Genomic DNA, 20,073 nt, shown 5'->3' on the forward strand with positions numbered 1-20,073 from the left:
GCCTACCTCTCAGGTGTTCTGGCGAGCGCGTGGAGCCCCCTGTGTATGAAAAACCCTCTATATCTTGTAGAGGAACGTGAAGCTTTCCCACAGAGATAAGCATGTGCATAGCTGATTCGCCTAGGAATCAATCAACTTTTCTTGCTCTTTTCGCCAGATATGTAATTGTAAGCGGTCACGCCAGATAGATTTGGGTTTGATAATGAGGCCTGTCTTGTGTGGTCCTCTAGAGGAGGCTTCATGAAAATATTCGGAATTAGTGTTCTGGACGGTCATGAGCGACTATAGAAACTTTCAACATAGAACGATATGCTTTCCTGTCGTCTAAGGCCCAAAGTCAGACCTGAGCGGACAAACCGTTCCAGACTCTAGTAGTGCCTGATTCGTTATCGGCGGGGCATTTATGCATTAGCTTTGTATGCAGGGGAACATTGGCGTTGTGACTCCCACGACGATGGTAGGGGCAGAAGCACAACCTGCACCAACATAATGTTCCATAATAATGGGAAAATCGGCATTGTTTCGGAGGTGTCGTAGGGGACCTAAGAAAGGTAGGGATACCCTGGTAACGTGCGCTGTCCAGCTTCCAGGTATGAAATTATAGTCCAGAAAAAGAAACCTTTAAACAGGTCTCGAAAGACAGTCGTGATCAGGTAGTACACGATGAGAGTACTTGGACGAACAAGCCTGCGGGATGCTATTTCTGCCGTGGACTGGCACACAAGGTGTCGAAAACCCTGGACAGGCAACCAGTCCCGAGATGGTTAGCCATAAGACGCGCTCTTCACTGGTCTTCAGGCAGCCTGATGGGCAGATGACGGTAGGTGCATGGAATTATCCAATGTCGCCTGCATTATTGCGTGTGCTGATGTAACAAAACCTACGGTGGAGTGCGGAGTCAATGAGGGCTGTAAGGCTAGCCATGGGCGACGGTCCGAGACGCCAACGCAGGCCTATAGTAGCGCCACCATCTGTCGATCGAAGAATTCCAGCCTATCAGCCTGGAGAACGGGTCTCTTCGCAAGAGCTAGGCTTTCAGTTCTGCGTACCAATGCGCATTTCCAAATAGTGTTTTGACAAGGGTTCGAAAAGGTCGCGTTGTCTTAAATGCTCTTATCGCATGTGGAGGCTCAGAACGGGTTTTCAGAAAGCCGCCGAAATCCCATACCTCGTTCCCGCCCGGTAAATGACAAATCGGAATCGTTCGTCAAGACACGACATCGGTAGGCACGCCTCGATCGATCAACGTGGCCGCTCAACCTTCTCGAAACGTGTCTGGTACGGACACCACATTGTTTGATTGGGGCGCGGTATGTTTCCTTGTACTTTGCATGTCGTTACGGCTTCCGTGCTCTTGCTGATGTGTCAGGCACGCGTCAATGACTGAGATCTCATGCTTCGCAACATGCGTTCCTGTTCGAGCGGAGTCGCCGCTCGGTGTCAGGGGATCAACATCTTTCTTAACGACGACCACACGGTAGTCTGCGTGTTGTGTGTCAGCTCCGTCGAAACCGCCGTCGACAAGGGCGTCGCAACCCGACAGCCTTTGCTGTCGATATGGAGCTCAGAACCTCAAATACTTAAGTAGCGACGTTTGGGCGGAGGTGAGTGCTATGATGGCCAATTCGACTCAATCCTGACACATTCGTGGGCACTTTGATCATCAACAGATGAAGGTGTTTGAGATTGACCCCATGAAGTTTGAGTTTTAAATTTGCTTGTTGTTGGACAGCCCTCGATCGAGATGGAGGACAAGATTGAGCCGATTGCCATAGTTGGCTTGTCTTGTCGATTCCCTGGCGATGGCTCGACACCCGGAGGTTTGTGGGATATGATGAGTGAAGCTCGACGGGGGCACTCCAAGATACCCGCGGACCGCTTCAACGCTGACACTTGGTATCATCCAAATCATGACCGTCGGGGAGCGGTAAGCCACTGTATGCCCTATCATGTGATTCCTCCACTAATGCGTGAAAGGTCAATGTCAAGGATGGCTTCTTCCTCAAGGAAGACGTCTCTCTTTTCGACGCGCCCTTCTTCTCCATAACCTCAAAAGAGGCATCTGGTATGGATCCTATGCAGCGACTTCTGCTAGAGGTTTCATACGAGACATTCGAAAATGGTATGATGCCCTCCTGAGAAGCCACTGAAATGTCTGACCTCTCGAAAGCTGGCGTGGCTGTTGATCAGCTCATCGGCAGTAAAACTTCGGTCTTTTGCGGCTGCTTTACTGGCGACTACGACCTCCTCTCGAACCATGATATCTTCAACCACGCTCCAAATGCAGCTACCGGCACCGGCAGGGCTATGCTCTCCAACCGTGTCTCATGGTTTTTCGACCTTCGTGGTGCAAGCTTCACAGTCGACACAGCATGCTCATCCAGTTTATACGCCCTGCATAGCGCGTGTCAATCTCTGCGACTCGGCGAGTCTAAACAAGCACTTGTAACTGGATCTAACCTGGTTCTATACCCGAGCATGATGCACTCGCTCACCAACATGCACTTCCTAAGCCCAGATGGAATCTGTCATTCGTTTGATGATCGTGCGAACGGTTACGCTCGTGGCGAAGCTATTGGAGGACTGCTTCTGAAACCTCTGAAACAGGCATTGGCAGATGGAGATACCATCCGTGCTGTGATTCGAGGTAGCGGTGCTAATCAGGATGGAAAGACACCAGGTATCACGCAACCAAGTCCAGAATCCCAAGCCGATCTTATTCAATTCACCTATGCAGAGGCTGGTCTAGATCTCAAGGACACAAGCTACTTTGAAGCCCACGGTACAGGTACAGCCCTGGGAGATCCTATGGAGTTGTCAGCCATCGGAAGGACGTTCGGACGTGCAAGAGACTCTCAACAAACACCTTTATACGTCGGCAGTATCAAAACTAACATTGGCCACACAGAAGGCTGCTCAGGTCTTGCAGGGGTGATCAAATCTGTTTTGTGCCTAGAAAGAGGATTGATTCCTCCCAATGCTGGTTTCGAAAAGCTGAATCCCAAGCTGAAACTCAATGAGTGGAAGTTGGCACTTCCTCAGGGCTTGATGTCGTGGCCTACTCCGGGCCAGCGTCGTGTCAGTGTTAATTCATTCGGATATGGTGGCGCTAACGCTCATGTCATTCTCGACGACGCGTACCACTACTTGAAGCAACGTGGCCTTGAAGGCAATCACAACACCATGATCGATGAGGATTCAGCTTCCGATTCTGGTGTCAGTTTGAACGACTCCGAAACATCTAGCGGAAGCGACGATGGATCTTCACCAAGCAAGAAGTTGTTTTGTTTCTCGACTCAAGACCAAGATGGTATTTCGAGGACAGCAAGCTCGTATCGTGCATTTTTACAAGACAAGATGGCATCGAGGGGCAAAAGTTCGATTGAGGATACCACTTACCTTGATGACCTGGCTTATACGTTAGCTTCACGACGCACGACGTTTGACTGCCGCAGTTATGCCACTGCTGACTCCCTGGCCTCACTTACAGCGGCCATGGACAATGGCCTTCCAAAGATGAAACGAGCAGCAAAGGATAGCAATATCATGTTCATCTGCACTGGTCAAGGAGCTCAATGGGCTCAAATGGGCAGGGAATTGCTTGATCATCCAGTGTTCCGTGCCGCAACTCAAGAGTCACAAAAGTTCTTGGAGAGCAATGGCTGTGCATGGAATGTCTTTGAGGAGCTCAATCAAGAGCCAGGACAGAGCAGAATCGATTCGCCGGAATTCAGTCAACCGATCTGCACTGTACTTCAGATCTCTTTGATCACATTACTGCGCCACTGGGGAATCACGCCAAAAGCAACGGTTGGCCATTCAAGTGGAGAGATCGCGGCAGCATTCGCTGCTGGATACCTTTCTCATGCGGACTCGATCAAGGCTGCTTATTTCAGAGGTGTGTACTCCGCCGACGTCGACAATCGAATCAGAGACAGAAAAGGTGTTATGATGGCTGCTGGTGTATCCGAAGAGGATGCTCAAACTCTGATCAAAGAAGTAACTTCCGGTGTCGCTGTTGTCGCCTGCATCAACAGTCCGTCCAGTGTCACACTCTCTGGAGACGAGAGTGCTATCGCTGAACTTGAGGCCCTTTTGAAAGCCCAGAACAAATTTGCACGGCGTCTCAAAGTGAAAACGGCATATCACTCTCCCCACATGGAGGTCATTGCTGAAGACTATTTGAAAGCCATGGGGGACATCAAGCCTCTCTCTGGAAATGGTGCTGTCATGTTCTCATCTGTTTCAGGTCGATTGGCTACCTCCTCAGAGCTTGATGCCTCATATTGGGTTCGCAACATGGTTGGAGCTGTTCGCTTCAGTGATGCTGTGACACAACTCCTGGGGCACACCGAGAGCAAAGGTCGTCGCAAGATTCCAATCAAATGGACTGGAGCAATCGAAGTTGGGCCACATGAAGCCCTTAAGGGCCCTGTCAATCAGGTAATGGCTGCAGTGGACAGCAAGTTGTCGGTCAACGTGACGTACTGCTCACTGCTACTCCGTGGCAAGGACGCTGAAAGCACAGCCCTGGACGCTGCTGGCAAATTGTGGTCAACAGGCCATACTATCGATCTGGCTCGGGTCAATGGACAAGATCGACGACTGACAAAGTCCAAAGTGACCGCTGATCTGCCACCTTACAGCTGGAACCATACCAAGGGCTTCTGGTACGAACCTCGTATGACCACGAACAAGCGATTCAAGAAAGAACCTCGAACAGATCTCCTTGGTGCTCCAATTGACAACCAGAATGATCTTGAGCCACACTGGCGCAATATTCTGCGGATTCCCGAAAACCCCTGGATGGCAGATCACAACATCACCGGCACGATCCTCTATCCTGGAGCAGGCATGATCATTATGGCAATTGAGGCAGCCCTGCAATTAGCTGAATCTGGCAAGCCCCTTCAAGGTGTATTGGTAGAGGATGTCTTCTTTGGACGTGGTCTCAGAATCCCCTCTGCAGAAGAAGCAGTCGAAACCTCACTGAGCATGAAGCCACATGATGTGATTCCTAACTGTTACACCTGGACACTCTATTCGCTACCTCCGGGTAGTGACAACTGGACTCAGAACTCCTCAGGTCGAGTCTCGCTCGTTTACAAGCAAGAAGGACAAGATATCGATTCGGAGTGGCAGCACCACAAAAGTGTCTATGAACAAATCAAGACCACGTCTAAGAAGGACGTCAACATCGAGAAGTTCTACAAAGATCTTACCGACATTGGTATGAACTATGGACCTCTTTTCCGAAACTTGGTTGAGGCTAAAGCAGCTGCCGGGACACATAAAGCACATGGAGTGGTTGCCGTTCCCGACACCTTGTCGAACATGCCGCACAACTTCGAATACCCGCATCTGATCCATCCAGCAACTCTGGATGCCATTTTCCACTTGCTGTTCGTTGGATTCACTGCTGGTGAACCAATGAGAGAAGCTGCAGTTCCTATCAAGATGAGCAAGCTGTACATCTCAGCTGATTGTCCCCAAGGTGCGGGCTCGAAGTACTTCGGGTACACTGAGGGAACACTCATCAAAGGTCGTGATCTGGAAGGAGACCTCGTCATGTCAGATGAATCGTGGTCGGAGCCAAAGCTGATCATATCAATTGCTGCCCGAGAGGTGTCGTCAAGCGATGACAACTACTCTGCTGCCAACAGCTCGGTCGAATTCAAGAGGACTGCAAGACCCGTCTGGAAGGAGGACTTCGATTTCATGACGACTACTGACGCCGAGAACTTTGTGAGGGACCACGCCCTGAGTGGGCTACCCGAGTATGTTGAACCATGTGACGCACAACTTGCTCTGATGCTGGATCACGCCTGCCACAAGCATGCAGATATCAAAGCGCTTTTCCTGCTTGACCAAGTCAACACAGCTATGAAGTCAATCCTTCTCGAATATGCTCCAAAGAAAGAAGGAGAGCTTCGATTCCGAGAGTGTGTGGTCAGCTCACAAGATGGAGATCTCCTCGAAGCTCTGCAAGCAGATTTGGAACTGCAGGGTGTGTCCATCACATACAGGAAGGTTGACCCAACCCTGTCAGCGCTCGAGCAAGGCCTCAGCCCGGAAGCCTACAACTACAACGTGATTGCTGCACTCGACGTCCAAGATGCGATCCGTTTCACTCAGCCTACTTTGGCTCAGAATGCCAAAGTACTGATTGTCAGTGAGAAGAGTGCCCTCGCCGCGACCTCCGAAGCTCGGCCGTCGAAAAGCATTCTTAACGGACATGAAGCCCAGCTTTTCATCGAGAATGAAAGCACTGCCACAACAGTGGTATCGACTGGCTACAAAGATGCCATGAAGCCAATCGTTGACGAGATCATGATTCTCAAGCGACCAGACGCTTCACAGAGTGTACTGGAAGCCATCGAGAAGCTCGTCGACCGTCTCATCGCTCTTAACATCAAGACTACTGTCGCTGGCCTCGAGGCTGCAACAGGTCTCCAAGGCAAGGGCGTGATCTCATTCATGGAGGCCGAAAAGCCGTTGACAACTGTCTTCACCAGCGGTGAGCTCGAGCTTTTCAAACAGCTCATAGCTGGATCTCCATACATGCTTTGGATCACTCGTGGCGGACAACTCATCACAGAACAATCGCTAGACTTCGCCGCCACCACGGGTATGCTCCGAACTGTACGCACTGAGGTTCCCCAGATCAGGCTACCACATCTGGACATTGCTGCGACAACACCCCTCGAACATAATAGCACAATCGACTTGATCACTAAGGTCTTCAATGCTACTATCAACGAAGCGATCTCAAATCCAGAGATGGAATTCGCAGAGCAAGCTGGCAAAGTCAAGATTTGCAGAGTAGTCACGGACCAGGACATGGATCGCGAGCTCGAGCTCTTCTCAGACAATGTCAGACCTGATATGGCTCCACTTCATCAGCACGGACGACCACTAAGACTTCAGAATAGAGGTCATGGGCCTGATGGTGTTAACTGGATCGACGATGAGGAGGTCCAAATGGAAGTCGGCGCTTCAGAAGTTGAAGTCAAAGTCGACGCGGTTCCCATCACAAAGCAAGACGTCTCAGCCCTCGCCAATGGTGGCTCGCTAGGACGGATCGCAGCAGGTACCGTTACCCGTGTTGGGACCGAGGCTAGTGAGTTCTCCGAAGGCCAACAAGTCGTTGTCATGAAGGAGGACTGCTACAGAACCCATTTGCGTCAAGTCAAGTCACTCGTCTGGAAGGCACCAGCTTCTTTGTCACCTGAGACATCAGCGACCTATCCTCTGGTGTATGCTGGTGCACTCCACGTGCTCAATGAAGTGGCCCGCATTTCTGGCGGCGACAAGGTTCTTGTCGAGGCAGCGCACACCTCGACAGGACAGGCTCTTGTCCACTTGGCAAGAATGCGCAACATCCAAGTCTACGCCATCGCTAGTCAAACAGGTCATTCGACCTTGGCTGACCTTGGACTTGCCGAAGACCGTGTTTTCGATCAATCCGGTTCGTGGGCGTCTCGTGTTCGTCGACAAGCTGGAACCTTCGATGTGATTCTCAGCTCGAGCTCCGGTCGCGAACTACTTGACCTCTGCAGCTTGGCTGCTGATGGTGGCCGCATGGTTGACATGTCTGCAGATGGCGACATCTCACACCTTGATGCTGCCATTTTCAAGCGCAACGTCAGCTACACGCATATCGATTTCGAGTACCTGCTCGATGGATCTGGTCAGTCTCTCCTGAGCCGACAAATACCTGCAGTGCTCGAGATGCTTGAATCAGGCGCGGTCGGACTGCTACCACAGAAGACGTTCTCCATCTCTGAACTCTCAAAAGCCACCGAAGCTTTGAACACTACCGGGTCAAACAGCACTGTTTTCAGCGCAGTATTCGATGAAGGAGCGTCAGTGCCTGTTCAGCCGGAGCTACCGGCCTCTCTGAGACTCAATGAACATGGAACATATATCCTGTCCGGAGGGCTTGGTGGTCTGGGAGCTAACATTGCCGAGACTATGTTCCAGGCAGGTGCGCGGCATATTGTCTTCCTTTCTCGAAGTGGCGCGACGACTCCGGCTCATCAGCGTCTGCTGGATGGACTTCGAGATCGTGGATGCAAGGCTGAAGCCATGAAGTGCGACATCACTGATGAGAATCAAATGAAGCGCCTCCAGGAAACGGCCACTAAAGAGAAGTGGCAGATCAAGGGATGCATGCAGCTTGCTATGGTCCTCCGAGTAAGTTCTCTCACCGTTTGAAGTAAAGTCACGCTAACATATCGCAGGACTCGGTCTTGGAAAACATGACCTACGACAAATGGCTGGGTGCCACGCAGTGCAAGATTCCTGGTACCTTTAACTTGCACACATATATGCCCCACGACATGGACTTCTTCATTTGCCTTTCATCCGTGGTGTCGGTCATCGGCAACACAGGACAAGCCAACTATGCTGCAGGCAATTCGTACATCGACGGTCTTTGCAACCTCCGTCGACAGCAAGGTCTACCTGCCACATCCCTAAACATTGGACTGGTCAGTGACGCTACGCATTTCACAGCGGACTTCACAATCGAGGACTTCCTGAATCTCTACGGCCATCTTGTGCCTGTTCAAGTGACAGACAAGGAGATCAACATCGCTATCGCCGCAGCCATGAAAGGCCAAACAGCAAATGGCGTCGAAGTCCCGCCCCAAGTCGTGATTGGCATCCGTGGTGACCTCGACCGTGAAGGTGGCCTAACATCACTGTGGCCCAACGACCGCAAGTTCGACCACCGCGCCCTCCCGCCATCAGCGTCAGGTACGGGCAGTGTACAGCTCAAAACGCTCCTCGCCAAAGCCGGTACAGCCGGCGAAGCTGCAGAGGCTGTCGAGGATATGCTGAAGAGCAATGTAGCAGTGTCAATGGGCAGTACAGCCGACAATGTGGATGTTGACAAGCCTCTACACAGTTTCGGTATCGATTCATTGAAGGCTGTTGAGGTGAGGAACTGGCTCTTCCGAGAGGCCAAAGCTGATCTCAGTATCTTTGACATATTGAGCCCTACTCCGCTCAAGAAGTTCGCTGTTATGGTTGTCAGTAAGAGCAAGTATGTAAGTGAGCAGGTTGCGGAAGGTGCAGTCAAGGAGATGAAGGAATAAATCGAGTGATTGTGGAGGTGGATGGAAATGAGACGATATGGCATTTTATGGATTGTGCTTGGCTTGGAAGATGGTGCGATGGCGTTTGGCATCTTTTCAAATTTATCCTCTGATAGAATACGAGACAAATTGCAATAGTCTTTTCGTCCTGTGTTTACACAGTTGTAGCTTGGGAGAATTGGTGGTAGTGGTCGTGCCTTCCTCGAGCGGGAGTAATACTAAGCTCGGGCGCGAACGCGTCACTGCATTAGGCGTCATTTTCGCGATGTGGCTCAGTGCCTCGCCGTTCCACTGTGATACCGATACCGTCATCGCATAAGTCTTATTGTTGTTGTCAACGCTCTGTTGAATCTGGTGATTGCGCAAACAGGCAAAAGGGTTTGCGCCTCTTGACTGCGCAACTGAGCAAGTGGCTAGTCGCTGCCGCGGTCAAGATACGTTGACGCTCTGTCATGCGCTCGATCTATCTATCGTCCAATCATACAATTTACAACCATGGCTACGCCGAGTCATGACCCCTTTTCCTCCGGCTCGTCTGCAGCTCAGACTCCCCAGTTGAGCTCGCCCAGGAGCAGTATTGATGCTTCCAAGTCACCCAGATTAGGTGCTTCGAACCTTCACATCCAGAACCCAAGCAGCGCAGCGCAGCATAGACAAAGCTTTGGTGACCTACGATACCCTCCCAGCCCACGATCTACAAGGCAGTCTTCAGTGTCTTCGATAGCAATACAAGATCTGATAGATAACCCACCGCATCGCACGGCTCCGGATGCGAGGTTTGCCCATCGAGACTGGAGGACAATTCGGGTAGCAGAATTGTCTAGTCCTGAGGATCTCAAGTTCATTGACATCGATGCAAATGTTGAGGAGGCTACAAATGTAGGCATTTCTGCGCGAGAAAAGAGCATGTCGCTGATGGTGATAGCTTCTGATCGACTCCGGCGCACCCGTGCTTCTGCTTCGTGATTCCCAATCGACCGCACCTGTTGTCGGAACCTTCGATTACAATGCCCTGAATGCTTATCTGCTGACCGCGGTTGGCATTGCACAACCTAGTGAAGAGAATGCAGAGAAGTTTGCGAAGATGGCGCAGAGCGCAGGAGAGGGCAAGCCTATACCACTCCGCGATGTGCGCGATATAGGTCGCAAAGACCCTGTGACATTTCTACCAGAATCTGCGAACCTGACAAAAGCCATCGAAACGTTTGGCAGAGGTGTGCATCGGGTTTTGATTGCTCGAGAGGGTCCAGAAGGTAATATCGAAGTTACTGGACTACTCAGTCAGACTCGGCTCATGCGTTTCCTATGGGACAATGGTCGAAATTTCCCACGTATCGAGCAACTGTACTCGCAATACCTCCGAGACCTAAAGATTGGGTCTAACAGCCCCATATCAATCAAGTAAGTCGAAAGGACAGCTCTTGCATTTGCGCAGGCTAACATTTACAGCGGCGATCGTCCTCTTGCAGAGGCTCTTGCGTTATTGCTAGATGAGGGCATTTCTTCTCTGGCTGTCCTAGACAATGCTAACAACGTTGTTGGTAACATATCCACCACTGACACGAAGCTTCTGACGAAATCTTCGTCGCTACCACTGCTGCGAAATACTTGCATCCACTTCATCTCCGTGATACTGTCAACAAGAGGCATGTTCGAAGGCAAGGACTCGTTCCCGGTCTTCCACATAACACCTATGAACACGCTGGCGCACACAGTAGCCAAGCTTGTCGCAACCAAAAGCCACAGAATGTGGATAACAGAGCCCGTGTCACCCATGTCGTCAGGTCCACCAACACCAGCAGCGCACACGGCGACAATGGTTCCAATGTCGACACATAGTTCGTCTATGTCCGCCGGCTCAGGTCAGCATCACATCCAACTCCCACAGTCAGTGTCCTCGGACCCTCACCACGTCGCTGATGCAAGCCCAAAAACTCCTATGATAGCCCCATCGGGACCATCTGTCTCTGCTAGCTCTCTACCAGGGGCCAGAATGAGCGGGCGTCTGGTAGGAGTTGTAAGCCTGACAGATATATTGATTCTGTTTGCAAAGGTGGGAGGACTCGAAACTGCAGACCCAAATGAGATTAGATTACGACGTAGACGGTCATCAAGCAGCTCAATACGCAGAAGCATGGATCTAGGATCAAGACCTATGAGGCCGTCAGGAGACTTGTCTAGGAGAACATCGGAAATGGGATGATTAAGCTGCATGGTCGCGGCATCGAACGGCGTCAAGCGTCTCAAGAGCTGGTGATAGAACGACTCTCTTCTCAAGCTGGACATATGAGATACGGCACTAGCATTTTCTTGAATCAATTGATCTATCATGAGTGTCCGGGCGTGACTCCATAGCCTCGAATGTCTACTTACCTGGCACGTCCCATCTGGCTGGACGCTCGGTGAAATGCAGAATTCCTTCCCGTGTTTCTCTCCTGCCGATGCCGTACAGGTCCTCCCGGCTGACCGTAGTTCGCACCTTCCAACTCCCACTTCTGTCTCATCCTGCTCGAGCCACGTAGACTTTTCTACTGTGCCTTCATCAATATCACCAACGACACATCAGTGCGAAGCTCGAACAGGGCGAGCAGATCTGGGTGCTCCGTGTATTTCCATGTTCTTTTTAGTCACGTCTAGAAACTGCCAACATTGGGTGACTTCAGGGAGCTTGCTTACTGCAATCACCACGCTGAACCTTGACCTTGGAACCTTCACCTGTCCCGTGGTAGAAAATTGGACAGATGCAACAAGGCGCGGATGCGGGCCTAATACCGATGTAACTCACCGCGGTAGGCCACCTAGCTGGGCCGTATGCTGGTGTGCAGCCGGTAATGACCATTAATTGTTGAATGTGCTTTCAAGCACGGCCGGACCAAGGGCAGATCTGGCTTCCGGTCGCATCTGGTGCCCTCTAGAGTAGAAGTTCAGACGCGTGGTGGAATTAATCGCGGGGGCGTGGTGAGTTAGCTAGATCGAGGCAACGATATCATTAATATGCCGAAGTACTCTCTGCCTTTGAGCGTCGAGTTTGTAGCCCATTTGGGCAGGGACAATCGTGATCCTGAGAAAGATGTTGAATATCGAGAAGAGAGAAATTGACGCAGAGCAGGATCCGCGGCAGGAGTACTGCTCATAGTGACAACAGGTATGTACCTGTTGGAGACCTCACCGATTTACTGGACTCAAATCAACAGTGCGGACTGACGGCGTGCCAAAATGCATACGCCTTCGGCCTTTCGTCTGTCCCTTTACGCTCAACGTCCACATGGTCGATGGCAGAATACTGAAAATCAGTTATGGGATTCACTACCTGCGTCCCGGGATTGCAGTGAAGATTGGTCCTCTGAAACACTGCAAACGCCACTCGCACAAACGATTTCACTCATTCTCAAACAGTGCGCCGGCTAGCGACTCCTAGACAAATGTGTATGATGACAACTTAAGTATCTCAATTGACGCTTTCCTTCGTCTACGTATACATGGCTACCAAAGACTGCGCCTTTATCCCGCTTACCATTCGACACAGTCACTATGGCGAAGCGATCACATCAGCATAGCGGCTCACGATCAGTTCCCACTTACGTCCAGCAGACCCAGTGCGCACCTCCACCACGTATGTCATCCTTGCCTTCGAATGCAATGCCACCACAGCAGCCACCTCCACCTATTCCCCTCTCTAGGATGGGCATGGAGGAACTTACCGAGATACTGCCAAGACTCGATGCTGCGGTCATCGCCCACGATTGGATACCTTGTATGCAAAAGAAACAGCAAGAGCTGAAGGACTGGCTGCAGGAAAGTGCAGTCAAGATCGACTCTGAAAATCATCCGTCTTCTCTGGAGAAGGTGCGGTTCACTGACTACACAAGTAATCCTTGCTAACACTCTGTAGGACTTGCGAAAAGTTATTGACGAATCGAAGGACGTCGCAAAGACGTATTTCAAACTTTTCGATGTTGCGAAGTCGCTACAGAATGAAGACCTCAGAAAGAAGAGCAACGAGTTCGACGAACTTCACGCACAACGATCTGAAGCGATCATCGCCCTAGCTAGACATGTCTCAATGCGTAAAGAGAAATGTGACCAGTATGAGAGGGAGATCGAAGAGATCAAAGACAAGGCAGCACAATCTATCGATGTTCTTAGTCATTTCATCCATCAAAACCTCAATGAAGCTATGCAGAATGCGCCTCAAGAACAGATTGAAAATGTCCTGCATGTTCATGTCGAGATGAAGTCTGGCACCAACTACTCTTCGGATCATGTTCGAGCCGACCTTTACCAACACCTCCAGGTCGCGCTCCAGAAGTCGAACGAAGAGCGGGATGGATTGCGAGACGTGTGCACTGAGCAGTTGGCAACCATCCAGAAGCAATCCAGAGAATCTGACGACTACATAGCTCAAATGGCGGAGGTCATCGACCGCATCATGGAGAAGGAGCGCCAGAACAAGCACTTGCGAGCAGAACTTGCTGATGTCAAACAGCAATATCGGGACCGCGAGATGGCTGCGAACATTCAGATGCAGGAACAGAAGCAGCAGGAGACTAAGAGCTCTCCGATCAGCGACGACGAAGGTAGTGCTTTGCAACGAAGCCTTGTCAAGGAGGTCTGGAAACGAGATGCCGAAATCACGAACCTGAGGCGCAAGCTTGAGAAGACTTACACTCGCGAGACAGAACTCCAGATGCAGGTCCGACACCTCTTGCAGGTTGCCCAAGGAGATCAACCTGAGAAGCAACCCAGCAGACTCAAACGCTTGCTTCATGGGCACCAGAAGTCGAGTCCAAGCATACCAACACTGAACAGTATGCAAAACCTCAGTCACTCGGTGTTTACTCCGTTCAGCAAGGAGAAGCCACACCCACAACAACCCCCTTCGCCCAGCAAGAGTGGTAGAAGCTCGCCGTCGCTTGGTGCTTTCTGCGAGCCTGCGTCTAAGATCGATAATCTCGAACTTCCTCCAGCGCACAAGGCTCACCACAGCGCAAGCTCGTCGCCTGACATCCCACCCCGAGTTCGAGAAGCTGTGCACTACCCACAAGATGAGATTGACTCTGCAGTTTCCAGTCGCTTCCACCACATGCCGTCTAATATGCGGCCTACAGCCTCGACCTCACGACCACATACTCCGAAAAGCTCAAGCACGTCATCCTACGACGAGATCACTGATTACCACAGAGGTCGTCCTCGATTCAACTCTGATCCTGGCTTCCAAGAGGCTAACACGATATCATCGCGTGACGACCGCATTCCCGAGGATCGACAGCCACTCATGAATCACAATCGGGTGTTGAGTGGGATTACTGAGGTGACTGAGGATGGTGGATCGTTCAAGAGGAAGAGCTCGAGTCCTGATAGCACGGATAAGAAGATGTATTTGGATAGTATGCATGCTGCGAGAGCTTTGGGTGGCTTGCAGATTGGTTGAGTTGTCAAAGCAAAGCTTTGGCAGATAAAGGGTGTCTCATGAGCTTGGTGTTGTGTGCGACAGGGTATGGCGTCGTGGGTCACAGGATACACGACGCCATGGTTGGCTAGATAGTGGGACTGTCCATAGTGCTCTGGCGGTGTACAATTTTCCTTTCTTTTTCACTTGCTAGTCAGTCAGAGCAATGTCACCCAGACCTTTCTGCGTTATGACATGTTCTAAGCAAGATTCGCGTTCACTTCTATCTCCCTCGTTTACATGGCGGTTTTATGCTCGTGAGTACCTAGGTAGTCAAGCTAGTATACATACCTGCCTCGACCTGCCTGCCCGATTGATGCCTGAATCAGGCTACAACACAAACACCACACTCCACCTTAACCTATCATCTTAACCACACTGCACAAGACTCACGAAGTGCTACCTACCATGTACCGCTTCGTCGTGACGACAAGGGGAGCACGCTTCGTCAACGCATCACGCAAAATAGTCAGATGGAAATCCGACCAAAACCACTTGCCACTAGACAAAAAAACTTCCTAATTGGGCACATCGCCCACTGCTGCCCACTCCACCCAGAAAGACACGGCGACGGTCCGAATGCGACATCACTAAATCTAAAAAATCCAATCCTTCCACGAGTAAGGATAAGGACAAGCATAGTTCCAAGGCCACGGAATCAGAGCACCCATCAGTCGGCGCCGGCACGGTTCAAACGCGTCTAGAGGATCAGCTTCGGGATTCAACATCAACTTGATCTTCGTTAAGTAGAATATTGGAGTCAACATGACAACATCCACCCTCCCCACAACATCAACCTACATCAACATCTCATCTCTCACCTCCCCAACTTTCACACCGCACACTTACGCCAACGAGCTCGTCCGCAGCGTCAATACCACATCCGCCAATACCAACACCCCCTCAGACGCCCTAGTCGACCTCACAACCCCCCTCCAAAAAACCCTCTTCGACCTACAGGAGATTGACACCTCCATTCACACCCTGACGTCCCGCTCTGCGCTCGATATTTTACGGTATACGCAGGTGCAGAACGCGACGGCACAGCGGATATTGGTGCGGGTTGAGGAGGAGCGGGTAAGGCTGGTTGGGGATTTTGAGAGGCTAAAGGGGGAGGTTTTGGGAAGGTATGAACGGGCGGAACGGACCCGTGTTGGTGCGGAACGGAGTTTGAGACTTGTGAGGATAAGTAAGGGTGTGCAGAGGGTGGTTGGGTTGGCGAGGAATTTTGAGGGACTTTTGGGGGAGAGTGGGTTGGGCGTTGTTGCGGTGGGTAGGGAACAGCATGGGAGGATAGTGGAGGCTGTGAACGTTGTGTTGGAGTTTCGGGAGTTGATGAGTGGGGCTGATGCGGCGGAGTTGGGGAGGGTGAATCTGGTGAAGCAGATAAGAGGACGAATCTTTGAAGATGGAGAGGCGAGGGTGTTGGATTGGGCGAGACGGGTGGTGAGGGAATTTAGCGTGAGTGGGCTTGTGGGCGTGGGGTCTACGTATAAGGAGGCGGAGGAGACGAGGGGGAGGTTTACGAGTGCGGTGCATGTGCTTTGGTTGCTTAGTCCTGCGCCCAGGCTGGAAGGGGGGAGGAAGATGAAGAGGGAGGAGTTTGAGGGGGAGTATTTGATCAGGGTGTTGCAGGGGTATTTGCAGAGTGCGGTTATGAGTTCTGCGGGAGGGATTGGAAAGGGGTTGGGGCAGTTGCCGGGGTTGGAGAGGGCGCTGTTGGAGGCTAGTGCGAGGTGTCAGAATGTTATTGCGTTTGAGGTTTTGCTTGGAGGGATTAGGCCGCCGGAGCATTTGTTGTTGGAGGGGAGGGAGAAGAAGAGGAGGAGGAGGAAGAGTGGGAAGGAAGATGAGGAGATGGATGAGTTTGAGGATGAGTTTGAGGAGTTGGATGTTGAGGACGGAGAGGATGCAAGTGAGGACGAGAACCTGCTTGAGCCACTGTTGAGCGCGCTGGATACGTCGTCGTTGGCTTCGTATTTCTGGCGGTCTTTGGCTTCGTCGTTGACACCGAAGGTGCAGGAGATTATCAATAGGGGAGGCGTGTCGGTGAGGACATTACGGAGCAACAAAGATGCGGTCCGGTCGGAGATTCGAGATTGCGTTCTCCGAGGCTCGAGGATGCCTGCTACACTCATGGGTCATGGTATGAGTGGCAACGAAGAGGTTGTCGGCAACTGGGAAAGGGAAGCTGCTGTCATGGTTGGAAGCGTTCTTGGCCCGCTGAACAGATGAATGTGAAGAAGAGTAGTCGTTCGATCCTCCATCTATGATAAGAGACATGCAGTCATGCGTCGTAATCCGGGGTCTATCGAAGGTCTTTTGTACATTGTGGTACATCAATTTGGTACATTCCGCACATCGTTCATCTGGTGGTCGTTGACCCATCACAATCAGAAGAAGCCTCTCCTTCCCTCCTTCGCTTTTCGTGCTGCTTCCGCATCCTCTTTCTGTATTTGTGCTATCGTCTGATCTCTCTTCCAATCTTGTATACGCTTTTCCTTGAAGTATTTTATCTACAGATCGTCAGCTGCAGTTCGGAGTATGTTTAGAGCATCAGATGCCTCATTGGCGACGTACCCATGACCTGGCGCAATCGCGTTCATAGTCCGCCACTTCCTGCGGACACACCTTCCGCGATTTCTCATCTTCTCTTATCGCATCCAGGATGTTGTTCTTGTCTAGACACTCGAAGAAGATATCTCTCGATTCATAGCATAGTTCTCTTGAGTTCCGATCTGGTGCAATGCGACCACCGTCCCTTGTCTTCTGTGCTGTTGGTTGCTCAGGCTTCGATGAGCCTGTTAGCCAGTCTGGGAGTCCGTATGCCATGTTGATTGTGTTTTGTTGTTGGTACTGCGGTGAAGTGTACAGGAGTATGGTAAAGTAAACCTTGATGTGCGATGGATTGGACCTGCGGATTTGGTTATGCTCCCCGTCGATGATGGCAACGTCGAAGCTGAACACGATTATTTGCGGGTCTATTCCGAGCTGCGGGCACTAAATTAAGCTTAAATTGCTACCCGTCGCGCGTCATCCGGGGCCTCGGGCTCCTTGTTCTCTCGAGGTCATTATTCGCATGCGATCGTGGCATCTTCAGATACGACAGGCATCACCCAACGATTTTCTTTCAACGGCATAATCTTATGACAACACCACTACCGGTCTTTCTGACAGTAGCTACATCGGAACAACTCGTACGACCCTCTCTGTCACCGATGCAGACGAACACAACACTCACTCCTTCATAACAAATGCCACCACGGCGCAGACGACCACCACGAGCCGGCGCCCTCTCGGAGCTCCCTCCGCTTAAGATCCTGCGATCGATACTGCTACTACAGATATCCTACTACGCAGTCGCGTTCATCCTCCTCATTTTCACAGTCCTAGTATTCGGCCAGAACTTCTCAGTAGGACTAGTATTCGACTGGAACAATATAAAGCGCGACAACACCCTCGGCTGGCTCATCGCCATTGTCTGGCTGTTGGTCGCCTTCTTCACGTACACAATACAATCTACATATCAGTATGCAGCACGCTAACGTGTCCCAGAGTCATCCCACTCCTTCTCCTGGTATCACGATCGAAACTCGTCCCGGATTTCGCTCTGACGATACACTTCTTGCATTTGCTTATTACGTCGGTGTATACAAGGGCGATACCGACGAACCTGCTATGGTGGGGATTACAGATCGCGAGCGCGGCGTTACTAGTTTCTTTGGGGGTTTGGGCTTGTCGGTATAGGGAGATGCAGCCTATTTCTTTTCCGAGTATGCCGACGCCGGGTAAGAATAATAAGAAGAAGACGCAAGTCAATGGAAGTGCTGCGGGACCTTCGTATGAGATGGTAGGGCAGAGGGATGAGGAGAGTCAGACGTGAAATGGTATGGATTACTATTATGGGCCTTCGACCTGTTCTTTTTCTGCACCTCAACTGACGGCCGATACGATGATGAAGGACGCAACTACATGTGCTGCCTGAGGCTGGCAACCAAGAGCATACTTCAGGATGCTGCAGTGCCACCTTCGTGAGTTCTACTCCAGCCCGTGGATACACGCTCCCCCCAGGTATTCTATTCACAAGCGGGCTCCTCCCGAGTGTCCTCATTGTCCACAAGTAATGTTGGTACCTACTACCGATCACTCGAGGTGGTCTAGACTTGCACACACGAAGCAGTGTGCTTGAGATGTTATGCCATTGTGGCCAGTTCTGGCCAGCTTTGGAGCTGGCGACAAGGTCAGCTCTACTCTGGCCTATTGCACTAAACAGAGCTAGGCTCGTCGCCGCTGACACTGACGGCCTGATTCTTGGCTTCTCTGACCCCATTATGGGGGTGTTAGCGACTCCGCTCTGCTCTGAAGAGCTGGAACGGGGCGGCAGGACGACGAGCTCTGCTCTGTCCGCTCCGCTATAGAGCAGAGCAGAGCTAGCATTGGAAGCTGGCCAGCACTGATTGTGGCCGGCTAAAACGACTTGCAATTCCGGCAAATCAGGTGTAACCGGTGTAGTTAAGCGAGAATCTCAGCCCGACGCCTCGCTTCGGGCCCCTGTCGCAGGTACGGTGGCCTTAGGCACAGTGACCACTTTCGCTATCGCCAGTGACCAGCCAAGCTGCTGAGTACCAACTGCGTGAGCTAACGTAATAGAGAACAGTACTATTGAGTCTAGGTAGATGATCCTGGTACCTACACCACCTCTGCTCCTTAACTGACTCAATCTTAGGCTTACCTAAGTACGAATAGTTTAGAGGTTCGAGGTTCAAGGTCACTACGATCGCCTATCGAATAAAGAGATCCGAATAGGTACCCCCTGAGACCTGCGTGCGGTGGGAATTTGCGGCGAACCCAATGTTTCGGAGATCTCGAACCTCTCATCCTGGACCTACTCGAGTTTTATACCCGTGACTGTCAACTACCTCAATCAGGTTTCTTTCATCAGCCGTCCAGGACTCCGCGTCTTGTGCATATCCACTAATCAAATCCTACGCACGTCACATGATATGAAACTGAAGTGCAGGATACTGCATCGCGTATGGTTCGAAACCTCGTTCACTAGCCTGACCAAGGAGAGCGCCTACAGTACCTCGACTGACTGATTCAAAAGTGGTGGTGGGGACTTCCTGCTGTGGCTCGTAGGTATATTACAGCCGTAGTGTTTACACAATAATACCGCGATTCGGTGCCCATGCCTGGGACCTAGGGAGTGTCGAGGGGTCGACAGCTTGGCCAGTCCACCTTCATTGTTTAGTGCCGATACAGAATGGTACTGTATGTTACATGGCAGTCGGCCTAAGGCACCTCACCTCACATTTCCCGACCACGGCCCCTGGCGAATGCCTACCTACCTATCGATTTTATGTAAGGAGTATACTACCGGCATCTTTCTCCTTACCCTGCTTAGGCGCTCGTTCAGTGGTGGCTCGTTTGTCGAAACATTTCCGCTTAGACAACTACTGTAATGATCCCTGACGTCGAACAGGATGCGAGTGCGAGTGCGAGGAAGCGAAGAAGCAACTTAGG

At 51.3% G+C, this 20,073-nt stretch overlaps 6 protein-coding genes across 6 annotated transcripts; 5 read left to right on the plus strand and 1 right to left on the minus strand.

The window, feature by feature from the left end:
• Positions 1 to 1,744: 1,744 nt before the first annotated feature.
• Positions 1,745 to 9,101, plus strand: PMZ80_005215 (Type I Iterative PKS; the record flags this gene model as incomplete). Its single annotated transcript, XM_064873636.1, has 4 exons — positions 1,745 to 1,927; positions 1,978 to 2,122; positions 2,171 to 8,196; positions 8,244 to 9,101. The coding sequence occupies 4 exons, from the start codon at positions 1,745 to 1,747 to the stop codon at positions 9,099 to 9,101; spliced, it is 7,212 nt and encodes a 2,403-aa protein (XP_064730740.1).
• Positions 9,102 to 9,596: 495 nt separating this feature from the next.
• SDS23 (cell separation during budding) lies at positions 9,597 to 11,304 on the plus strand (the record flags this gene model as incomplete). The annotated part of the gene is made up of 3 exons (XM_064873637.1): positions 9,597 to 9,980; positions 10,027 to 10,502; positions 10,551 to 11,304. 3 exons carry the CDS (start codon positions 9,597 to 9,599, stop codon positions 11,302 to 11,304), a joined length of 1,614 nt encoding a protein of 537 aa, XP_064730741.1.
• A 1,328-nt stretch (positions 11,305 to 12,632) lies between these two features.
• PMZ80_005217 (uncharacterized protein) lies at positions 12,633 to 14,532 on the plus strand (the record flags this gene model as incomplete). The annotated part of the gene is made up of 2 exons (XM_064873638.1): positions 12,633 to 12,947; positions 12,994 to 14,532. The coding sequence occupies 2 exons, from the start codon at positions 12,633 to 12,635 to the stop codon at positions 14,530 to 14,532; spliced, it is 1,854 nt and encodes a 617-aa protein (XP_064730742.1).
• Positions 14,533 to 15,315: 783 nt separating this feature from the next.
• Positions 15,316 to 16,785, plus strand: COG5 (Conserved oligomeric Golgi complex subunit; the record flags this gene model as incomplete). Its single annotated transcript, XM_064873639.1, has 1 exon — positions 15,316 to 16,785. One exon carries the CDS (start codon positions 15,316 to 15,318, stop codon positions 16,783 to 16,785), a length of 1,470 nt encoding a protein of 489 aa, XP_064730743.1.
• Positions 16,786 to 16,943: 158 nt separating this feature from the next.
• Positions 16,944 to 17,382, minus strand: PMZ80_005219 (uncharacterized protein; the record flags this gene model as incomplete). The annotated part of the gene is made up of 2 exons (XM_064873640.1): positions 16,944 to 17,066; positions 17,131 to 17,382. The coding sequence occupies 2 exons, from the start codon at positions 17,380 to 17,382 to the stop codon at positions 16,944 to 16,946; spliced, it is 375 nt and encodes a 124-aa protein (XP_064730744.1).
• Positions 17,383 to 17,804: 422 nt separating this feature from the next.
• SYS1 (Integral membrane protein of the Golgi) lies at positions 17,805 to 18,433 on the plus strand (the record flags this gene model as incomplete). The annotated part of the gene is made up of 2 exons (XM_064873641.1): positions 17,805 to 18,055; positions 18,106 to 18,433. The coding sequence occupies 2 exons, from the start codon at positions 17,805 to 17,807 to the stop codon at positions 18,431 to 18,433; spliced, it is 579 nt and encodes a 192-aa protein (XP_064730745.1).
• Between the last annotated feature and the right edge of the window lie 1,640 nt (positions 18,434 to 20,073).

The sequence above is a fragment of the Knufia obscura genome (genome assembly GCF_036327395.1).
Source record: "Knufia obscura strain CCFEE 5817 isolate CBS 148926 chromosome Unknown scaffold_5, whole genome shotgun sequence".
In the NCBI taxonomy this organism is placed as follows: Eukaryota; Fungi; Ascomycota; class Eurotiomycetes; order Chaetothyriales; family Trichomeriaceae; genus Knufia; species Knufia obscura.